General features: G+C 32.6%; 1 protein-coding gene across 7 annotated transcripts; it reads left to right on the forward strand.

The window, feature by feature from the left end:
• Positions 1–6223: 6223 nt before the first annotated feature.
• On the forward strand, positions 6224–10558 carry LOC146926629 (protein TPR3-like). Of its 7 annotated transcripts, none has more exons than XM_085700136.1 (11): positions 6224–6621; positions 6720–6786; positions 7567–7716; positions 7810–7923; positions 8046–8098; positions 8206–8383; positions 8480–8755; positions 8994–9031; positions 9448–9483; positions 9867–10007; positions 10110–10558. In XM_085700136.1, the coding sequence occupies exons 3-7, from the start codon at positions 7714–7716 to the stop codon at positions 8549–8551; spliced, it is 420 nt and encodes a 139-aa protein (XP_085556262.1). In that variant the 5' UTR covers positions 6224–6621; positions 6720–6786; positions 7567–7713; the 3' UTR covers positions 8552–8755; positions 8994–9031; positions 9448–9483; positions 9867–10007; positions 10110–10558. The 7 variants fall into 7 exon arrangements, with proteins under 7 accessions (XP_085556262.1, XP_085556266.1, XP_085556263.1 ...); XM_085700140.1 differs by having other exon boundaries at positions 9887–10007; XM_085700137.1 differs by having other exon boundaries at positions 6224–6397; positions 6527–6621; positions 9867–10558.
• Positions 10559–10880: the final 322 nt, after the last annotated feature.

Below are 10880 nucleotides of genomic sequence, written 5' to 3' on the forward strand. Positions count from 1 at the left end.
CATATATCTAAAGTGGTGTGTGTGCATGTGTCGGTGTTTGTGTCGGTGTACATCATTAGAGTCCATTGTCCTTATTACATCATTGGCCTAGATACATTCTATGGTCTTGCAAGAATTTAAAGGCATAAAAGTAAAATATTACAAGAACTCCTAAGTCTTTACATTCTAATTTTTGCATGAATCTTAAAGTATAAGAAATAAGATGAATATGGGATGAGATGGGGATGCTTTATGCAATGATGAACAAAATGGTTAGTAGCATAGTATGTAATATGGTAAGAAGATGTAAGCAAGTAAACATCACAAAACTTCAAGATACACCAAAACAAAGGCAAAACCTACCTAAAACTTGACCAAAAAAGCAAAGCCAACACATAACTCCTAACCCTCATATTTCAATCAATTTTTAAAGGTTCCATTTCAATTTTAACTATGAGGATTAGAGAGAAGCATTGAACTAAGCAATTATGAAGCATTTTAGGCCTATTTTACACTTTAATTCCACATAGAATTTATTCACATGACTTATAACGCAAGAAATTAACAAATCACACTCCAAAACAGTAAAGAACAACTCTAAATCAGGGGTATACACATTGCAAACTCTCACACCAAGGATCAATATACCATAGCAAGACTTTAGGATCAAGATCATGCAAAATTTTCACAAGAAATTAACAAAAGGTAACATAAAATCACAAGAAAACTCCACATATATTTTTTCCAATTTTAACATGCAACAATTATCACAAAAATACCACAAAACTATCAAGAAATATGTATGAAAATTTTTGGAGTTTTTTAGAGAATTTTTAGACACAAACACATGTAAAATTTCACAATTTTTAACAAAAAAATGGTAAACTTTTAACAAGAAAATACTACATATTTTTAACCAAGACTTAACACATAAAAACACCAAAAAGAATGTCAAGAAAATAATCAAGAACACATAGAAAATTTTTAGGATTTTTTTTAGAAGAATTTTGGACAGACAGGGGTGTAATTAGCAATTTTTAGCAAGAAATGCTGGGAAAGGGGGGGGTGCACGTAGCATACTGGAAAAAGAAGCAAAAAAACGTTGGGCCTAAGAGGGTATGGGGCAGATCCATGTTTGTTGGATAGTGGCATGGGTTGGTATAGAAATAAACAAGCAATTCCTCCTTTCTTTTTACAGAAAACGTGACATACTCCCTCTCTCACTAAATTCAAGCTTCATCTTCTTCATTAGTATTCCGGCGAAGAGAAAAGAATTCCGGCAAGGAGCTCCGGCACCGGCACGGTGGCCGGAGCTCAAAACTTTTGCAAACCGAATTTTTTTTTTACATCTTTTTGCTCGAAATTCTTCTCTCTTCGCGGATCTATCGATACTTTTCACGCAAATTCGAGGAACAAGGCTCAACACCGCAATTACAGTCACGAAATCAGAGCAAGAGAGGGAAAGAACCGTTACCTCCGTTCCGTCGATACCGCTTGCGTTCAAACTACTTCTTCTTCTTTGATTCCGTTACCGATTTTCACCGAGACTCCACTGTTTGAGCTGGTTCGGTTTGCTTGCTTCTTCCTCTCTTCAGATCAGTTTGGTTATGATTTTGCTGTAGCACTCTTGACAGATTCGAAGCTTTCGAAATTAGTGTGCGTTTGTCGTGAGACTTGGAATTGTTTTCTTCACGGTTGTGGTGATGATTGTGTGTAAAATGGCGGTGGATTTGAGACTTGCAATGATGAATTTTTAGGAATAGTGTGAGGTTGATGATGAATGTTGGTGAATTGATGGAGGTTGAAGGTTGTTAGAGTGGAGGAGAGTGGTGGTTGTGGAGTTTTTTATGGTGGTTGTGGAGGTTGAAGGTGGTGGTTAGAATTGGTTAGGGTGATTGAAAGTGGTGGAGGAAAGTTGTTATGGTGGTTGAGTGGTTAGTTATGGTGGAGAAAGAAGGTTGTTAGGGTGGTGAAAATGGTGGAGAAAAAGTTTGTTGGGATGGAAGGAGAAGAGGGTCACGTGAGAAGAGAAAGGAGGGAGAGAAAATGAAAAAGTTTTTGATTTTTTTGTGAAATTTTTTTTTGTGGGAAAATGATTGAATGTCACATTTTGACCTTGACTTTGACTTATATAGGTGATGTGGTGAGCCTTGGACCAATTGGAATGGGACATGTGGCACTTGGATCTAACAAACTTTTGTGGACTAATAGCATTTGGACACGTGGCACTTGGACTTAACACACTTAAAAAGGATTAAAATGTAAATAACAAAAGTACGAGGACCAAAATGAAAATTAAAACTAAAATTGAATTGAAAAAGTAAATTGAAAATTAACGTAAAGCGAGACGATTAAAAACACAAAGCAGATTAAAATGAATCAGAAATATTATGTGAAATGACCAAAACGCCCCTAGGGACTAAAATGACTCTAAATGACTCAAATGCAATTTTAAAATGATTTTTAACAGAGGATTAAAGCAAGAGTTCATACAAGCGAATTAAAAGACTCAGAGACAATTTTTAGAATTTAAACAGGGTTTTAACACATGAAAAGACTAAAATGCCCCTAGGGGCAAAACTGACTCAAAATGACTTCAAACGCAATTTTTAAAATGGATTTTGACATGGAATTGCAATAGAAACTTATCCGGACTATTTGAAAGGACTCAAACAATTTTTCAAAGATTGAAAGAAATTTTAACATGAGAAATGACTAAAATGCCCCTAGGGGCTAAACTGACTAGAACATGACTCAACTGATATTTTTTGAAATGAATTTTGACATGAGATTGAAACAAGGACTTATACAAACCAATTTAAAAGACTCAAACAATTTTCAAGGATTAAAATGAGTTGAATGCAGGAAATGACTAAAATACCCTTTTTCATGAATTTTGCAAATAACATTGAAATAAAATGCAGAGAAAGATGCAATTGATCAGAGACAGTTCAAATGACTTATAATGCAAGAAAAGAAGAATTGAATAAGTATTTTTAGGTCCAAAATTAGGGTATAACAGAACATTGTAAGTTTTTTTTTTTTTAAATCAAAGAAACAATATAAGTTCAATCTTTATTTGATTGTGGTATACTCCAAAAATTCATAACTAGATACGATAAACGATAAAATAAACATGCATTATGCATAATAGAAAAACATTAAGATAGACATGTTTGTATTCATCTTTACACTAGTATAGTAGTATGTTACTATTTATTTATTATATAATAGTAGCTTAGTCCTTTTAGTTTCTATTGTCCATTATATATATAGACACACATACTCTTTGTATCACTTGTATTATTTTCTTTTTTCTATTCACGTTATTGGAATTCTAGCCTTCTTTCTCGTTCTGAACCTCTCTCATTCTCTACGAATCTCAATTATTAACTTAATATTTGTCAATTTAGTTTTAAAAAAAATTATTAACCAAATATCAAAGAGTTTGTTGTCCATGTGAGTTTAACTCACTTGGTAAGGACATTGCATATTATATTTAACCTTCTCTACTATAATATTTTAGAGAATTGAGAATTGAGAACAAGAGGGACATACTATATACAAGTGAGAAGGCTGCCTTGGTAGGTTTCACTCTATTATATTTTAGAGAAAGAAAAGGTTGGCCTTCTCTACTTAGCTAAGTAAACTTCTAAAAATCAAAATTTAACCTTAGCACTTTCTATAATAAAAATATATTGTCTAGGCTGTCGTAGGTTATTGTCATCGGCCGTATACCTACTCTTACACGTAGTGATGGCCTCTTCAAAAGCGATGGATTTGGTGTCTAAAGGGGAAGTGGAGTTTTGGGCAAGAAGTTTGTGGATGTGATTATATCTCGGGGATAAGCGAGTGACATCGAGGTATGTAAGGTTAGGAAATCTTTGGACGAGGCGAGGAAGAAAAGGGATGGTTTGAACAGTGATGATGACAGAGAATATGAGAATTAGCGATTGATGATGGAAATAGACTTGAAAATGCGGTGGTCGTTTTTGATGAATTTGAAGATGCATTTCATATCTCCTCTGATAAATCTGAACAAGTCGCCACCATAATTCTTTTTGTTCGTTTCCTTTATTTAGTAGTACTAGTATGCTATACAAGAAGATATTCTATCCTGACCATGCATATATTATGCATTGTTCATACCAACTGAGCTAAGCGACGAGGACATGTACTATACCCCTCTAAACATATATATTTTACCCTTATTTAAAACATATTTGCTGTATAAATAAATTCTATGTCATAGTAAAAAAAAACTTTTTCCAAAAAAAAGTAAGAAAAAACATTTTTCCAAAAAAAATATGAACGGTGCCCTCAAGGTATTGGTTAAACAAATAAAACTTGTAACTTTTTATAAAAAGTGGTGTAATTATTACTTAATCAAAAGTTAAAACTTATATTTTCAAGACAAATTTTCTATCTATAGTTTCCTTAACCATAGCCCTAAGGACATTGGTTAGCAAGACAAAAAAAAATATAAATAAATTCGGAATGGAACGATGGGGTATAAATCAATTCATATATCCTTATAAAAATTAGTATCTTCCCTTTTATTACGGAAAAACAGTTCATCTCTCCCTCGAGGATTAGTATGAGTAAGATTTCTATTAAATTGGTCTCTTATTTTTTTTTTTACGTTGAAAGACAATTTCTTTTTTTAGGAATCGTTAAAAGACAATTTCATTAATAAAAGTTCGACAATAAATCAAAAGCCAAAACTGTAAAAATATAAGGTGGAGTCACTTTCAATCCATATCCAGAATATGAAGAGAGTATTGAACTAAATAATAGACAGTTTAGTTAACCTCACACCTAACATGCAAGAAACTTAAACTACGAGACATTAAAATTAATTTGGTCTCTGATTCTTAAAAAGATTAATATGGTTAAAATTTAACTTAAATTTCTTTTTCAAGTATAGAATTTCATTGATTTTTTTGACACAACATAATTTCCATTGATTTATTTTATAGTTTACTACAAAGTGCGAGATGAATTTAGTGGTCTAGTCCATTACTTAAATATATGCTATCCAAGAAGATTCAAACCTAATATAAATACGAAATTAGTCTAGTAAAAAAAATATATAGATAAATCGCCCCTCTCTCTTTCTAACTTTCTCTCTCGTGCTTTTTTGTTTATGAGAATCTCATATCATTTTTCTTTTCTTTCTGAAAGAGAGAATATCATATCATTTTATAAGTTAGAAATGCTCAGAAAATAGAGCATAAGAAGCAATCCCTTTGGAGCACTGCTATTTATCCCTTATTGAGCTCTCTCTGGTTTAGTTAGTTTTTTGTTGCTCCTGATTTGTTTTTGGATGTTTCCCTTTGGATATTGTTGTGTTCCTTTTTTTTTTTTTCTTTTTTTTTGTCTTTCCTTGTGGGATTTGTTCGTCTACTTGTTCTTTTATTCTTTGTAATGGATTTGAGTATGCATGCACACATTTATCATTTTTAATATATTCAATTTGCCTTTAAATAAAAGTTTTCAATGCATAAGCTATGCCAATTTTTTTAGAAACATTTAATACTTTATGTAATTTAAGTATTTATGGTGTGTTTGTTTCATGCTATTTTTGTAGATTCTCAATAATAAAATAAAAGAAATATGCATCCCTAAATTTTATTCGTGTGTATAAATTTTTCAGCAAATAGAAAAATTTCTCCAAAGAAAAGGGTGATAATGAAGTTCTCATGAAGATGAGAATAAATTTATTTGTAATTATCATGTAACCTCTGTATTATAAAGGTTTTTTTATAATATTAACCGAACATATTTTTTTTAAATACTTTTAAATAAAACTATCATCCTTATATTTCGAGAAAAGTTATTATTCCTACGAATAAATCTACAAAACTAATTGTCCTCTTGAGTTTAACTCAGTTGGTATAAACAATGCATAATATATGCAATGTTCGGGGTTTGAACCCCGGCCACCACCAAAAAAAAATTCTACAAAACTAATTGAACAAACTCCCCTGTAAAAAATAACACAAAAAACGGGTTAAATATGTTTTTGGTCCCTATAAAATTAGGACTTTCTAAGTTTAGTCCTTACTTAATTTTTTAGTCCCTATAAAAAGGTGGACTCTACTATTTTTAGTATCTACTAAACTAAATAGGAAAATTAATGTCCCTTTTTTTTACCATTTTACCCTTGTGGGGGTATTATGGTAAATTAGTAATTCATGCATTTCACCTATATATGTGTTGTAGAGAAAGAAAGAAAAAAAACAGAAGAGCTGAGAGAGAGAGAGCGGGTCGAGGGAGAGGAGAGGTACAAAAAACGTGTTCTCCTCTTCTTCCTCACACCGCGACCTCGCTCTGTCCGCCGTCTACCTCACCGGCAAACACTCCGATCTCCACCGTTTTCTTCTTCCTCCAATTTTCGGTTTCATCTTCATCAAATGTTATTACTTCCTCTTCCTTTGATCAATTGAGAATCATGCCTTTAGTGGTTTTTGATATTTCTTTTCATGATCGTATTATTTTTGTGTTATTTGTTCAATTGGTGTTATGCATGTTCAATTGCATGTAGAATTTTTTCATTTTCCAGAAAGTTAGGGTTTACTGCCCAAGGTGAGAATTAAATCTGGTGCTTCTGAATCTGATGTTAGAAAGACTTTTAGAAAGGTAATGATATTTCTGGGGTATTGGTGCTTTGTTTATTGATTGTGAATTGTGTTTGGTAGCATGATTAATAATATTTTTTTTGTACTTTTAATTTGCAGGTTGTTGCAAAAGGACATGTCTTTGTGATGGAGTCAACCGTAACAAGAGTTTTGATTCTCATAACTGGTAAATTTTAAGTCCTTTCTTACTAACTTTACTCTGTTGTTTCTATTGAATAATGGAGAATATATTGCTTTAGATAGTGAAATTGTTGTTGGATTTCATTAGGGTTATGTTTAATTTGTTTTGGAATTAGTTTTGTGCCTTAATTTTATGTTTCACTGAAGATTATTGATGCTGGTACTGTTTGGTTGTAAATTTTATTGTATAGTGAGGTCATTTGATACATAGAATAGTCTTGCTCTCTTATTCGAAGTTTCAAAAAATCATGACACAGAAAAATCTTGCAATGATTCAGAAAATATCTTGCATTCTCAAAAGATTCTATTTGATTAATGTATCATAAAATTATGTATCAATGGATTGTTAAAGAATTTGCTTTTTTCAATTATGTATTAATGGACTTTTAAAGAATTTGCTTTTTTAGTGAAAAGTTAAGTATTTATCAATTATATGTTATTAAAAAAGGAATTATGTCCTTAGATGAATGATTTTACCTTACTCTCTGGTCTCATCATTTTTCTTGTGGATTGATATGTGTTTTGATAATATGCTAATTTACTCATACCATAGTATGCCAATCTTTCACAACATTCATTTCCTGTCACAAAAATCCTTCTCAACTGTGTTTTAGATGTTCATTTCTCTCATAAGATTTTTACTCTTGCTTTTGTATATGTTGTCAGAGTCCCTTGAATCTTTTCTTAAATAGATTGTTTTGAAATTGTCTTTTATGAGCAGTTGAGTGTGTTTACTATTGCTGATGTCCTTTACTTTGCCTTGCAGATCCACTTTATATTCATTTTTCCATGTAGATTCTACTGAAAATGTGTTTTGTAAAGGTAGTTCACATGGAAGTAAGTTGGTTTGATGAATCTAAGCATTCAAATGGAGCAAGGCTGTCTACTGATGCAGCTTTGATTCGAGCGTTGGATGGTGATGCACTTGATTTTTTCTTCTGTAATTGCTTTTCCTTGGTTTGGTAATTGGTTTTTGTAGCAAGTTGGTACCTTGCTCTTATATTTTCAGGAGCATATGAATGACTGTCTGAGTATGAGAAGCAACATTCATCCATCTAGCCAGTCAAGGAAAATTTCCATAGGAGCTATGGCAGAATCAAAAGCCAGCTCAAGAAGTGGACCTGTAAGTAAGGGGTTCATTTCTGTTGTCCTTAGAATCAAAAAGAAATACTAGGTGTTTGTAAGATTGTCTGAATGAATGTGTAGGACTTACAATATTTGTTGTGTTTTTCCTCTTACTTACAGGTTGTGAAATTATCCATATGGTTATCAAGTTTGAAGCTTCTCTACTTTTTCAGGTTATAGTGCTAAGCTTTGCATTGAAGATATTCACTTTCTAGCAGTTGTTTAGGTTGTGTTCTATTGGCAATGAACTTATTTTCTTTTCTTTGAAAAAACATTATAGCTTGAATTGGCAGCATCAACTATGTAAGAATCCGTGTCTGAATCCTGATATAAAAACTCTTTTTGTGGATCACTCATGCGGACAACCAAATGGTGCACGCGCTCCTTCTCCTGCTAACAGTCCGTTATTGGGATCCTTACCGAAGGCTGGTGGATTTCCTCCTCTTGATGCTCATGGGGTGGGCTTCTTTTGATATCATAGGCTTCGTTTAATGTCTTTGTTATCTTTGAACTCTTATTATGGTGCTGAACTTTTCTGTGCCTCGTGTTTACAGCCTTTTCAACCTAATCCGGCAGCAGTGGCAACACAACAACATAAGAATCCAACCATATATCAAACAAATTAAAGAATAGATATTTGGTAGCTTGGATGCAGCAGCTGAGAGTGTTGTGCAATTATTTTCAAAATTAGGAAAGAGTTAAGGAGAAGAGGTTTATGTAATTTGAACAAACCAGGGATTTCCTTTAAGGCCTCTTCATTCTGAGAGTGCATGAAGACTGCAAATGATGCTATTTTGCTAGCTATTAAGGCCATATCTGTTCTAAAATCTGTAAGTTTCATTTCAAAGTATTTCTTTTGCTCTTTGTTCATTATTTTTATAATATTTGCAATGGGATTGAACACTGCAAGTAATATGTCGAAACTTCGCTCTCTTTTTTATCTTATATAGCTGAATTTTGTGCAATGGGATTGAGTCAATTGATTAGCAATTGACTCACTTGATGAATTGATGGATTGATTTGGCAACATGAATTGATATCTAACTGAAATTTCCTTTTCTGTTTCAGTGGTTCACCTATCGCTATCTCTTATTCAAGCCTGGCCGGTAAGCATTTATATCACTTTCTTGATTTCCAGTTTGTCTGACGTTAGCTGCATTACAAAATTATATGAAGACATGTGATTTCATAACTGAAGTGAGGAAAGAAGAAGAAAATTAGTATCAAGGATTAGTGTATAACCATAGCCATAATAATTACAGAAAAGAAACCTATTGCTCACTTGATTGATTTTGTTCTAAATGTTGTTTGTTAAGTAACAAAACCTAAGATCCAGTTATATGGATAAAATACAGATGATGACCTATCATATGAAAAATGGAATGTTTGAACTTTTAAATGAATTTTTATGGGCTTCTCTGGATATTTGTTTAAAACTTGATTTATTTATCTCACCTGTATCTTGCTCTCTAATTCTTATATTTGCCTTCTCATCTTTTCTCTCAACCGTGTTGTGTTTCAGTTAGATGTAAAGACTGCTGAAAGATCTATACTCATGGTAAGCATTCCATGTACCATTTCTTTATCGACTCCCCCTTTTTGTTAGCTGCCAAATGGAATCTTGTGTGGAATACTTCTATTCTTTATTTTCTTTTATATAGAATTTGAATTGTGTTTTTATCTACTGACATAAGCACTTGTGAGATTGTTTGGAAGAGCTTCTAATAAATAAATATTGCGGGTAGCTTCTAATTTTATTTTTCAAAGAAGTTAAATCACACAACTTGGCAAAATAATATATCTAAGTGAATAGGTTATTGGACTCTTACAAGGAAGCAGATTATCTCTAGCTCTGATTGCCATCTTTCTCCCAAAATCTCCTGCAGCAGATTTGTACAAGTTTAATTCTTTTGCTAATTTTATCTTGGACTCTTGTATCAGGTACCAATTTCTCTATGCAGTCAAGCATCCCTGAGTGAATTTCATTGTGTACATCCCCTTGAATGCTATAAAAGAACTTCGGATTAAGATAGAAGCCTGCAGCATGAAGAGGATGATGCCAAAGCCTATCCCATCTTTGATGTATAATATTCCAGTACACTATATAATACTCCCTTTTTCTAAATGCTTTCTTAATAGCTTCTTTTGCCCGGTAAATTCCAGCCTAAGTGTATCCCATTGCAGGCCTCATTTCACTGGAAGCTATTTTCAGAACTCTCAAAAGAGGATGTGTCAAGCGAACAATCATTTCACACGAGGACCAAAATGGTTGATTGCTTAGTATATCTAATATTTCCAAACCTGCTGTATTCTTTGAATATGGACAATCCATCCATTCCTGAGAAGTAACCATGGCCTGTAAATTGTGTTTAAGATAACCATTCATTTCAACGTGCTAAAGTCTGTTGCGAAGCGAGAGAAAGAGGGATCCACAATATCATTCCCCAAAGCCTTGCACGCGGAATCGGAGAACTTAGATGCTTTTAATTTTTAATCTTCTTTGAGATGTAACTTGCCTTTTTTCTTTATTTAATTTTAGTACGATAGCTCAGTGTTTTGCATGTTGATTATGTAATATGGTATTTCATGTGACGTGGTGTGGTCTATGGATGGCATACTGACAATGTTTGTGATATTCGTGCTCATCAAAGCTTTGTTCTTTTATATACATTAATAATAGTAATAGTAATACACACCACCTTTCAAAAAAAAGTAATACACACCATGTGCGAACTATAATTTAGTGCAAAGTAGCACTGGGGATAAAGGCTTGAGAAATTATTAAATTGCTCAAAGAATAAATTTCAAATTCTTTATTACATTGCTCAAAGAATAATAAATTTCAAATTCTTTCTTTTATTAAATTATGTGAATACCATGTTTATGATGAAGACTGGAGACAAAAAGATGGAAAATAAATTTATAAAAAAAGATGGAAAAGGAAGAAGGGATATT

Source organism: Medicago sativa, chromosome 4 (assembly GCF_051527215.1).
Source record: "Medicago sativa cultivar Bolivia chromosome 4, Bolivia_mono, whole genome shotgun sequence".
In the NCBI taxonomy this organism is placed as follows: Eukaryota; Viridiplantae; Streptophyta; class Magnoliopsida; order Fabales; family Fabaceae; genus Medicago; species Medicago sativa.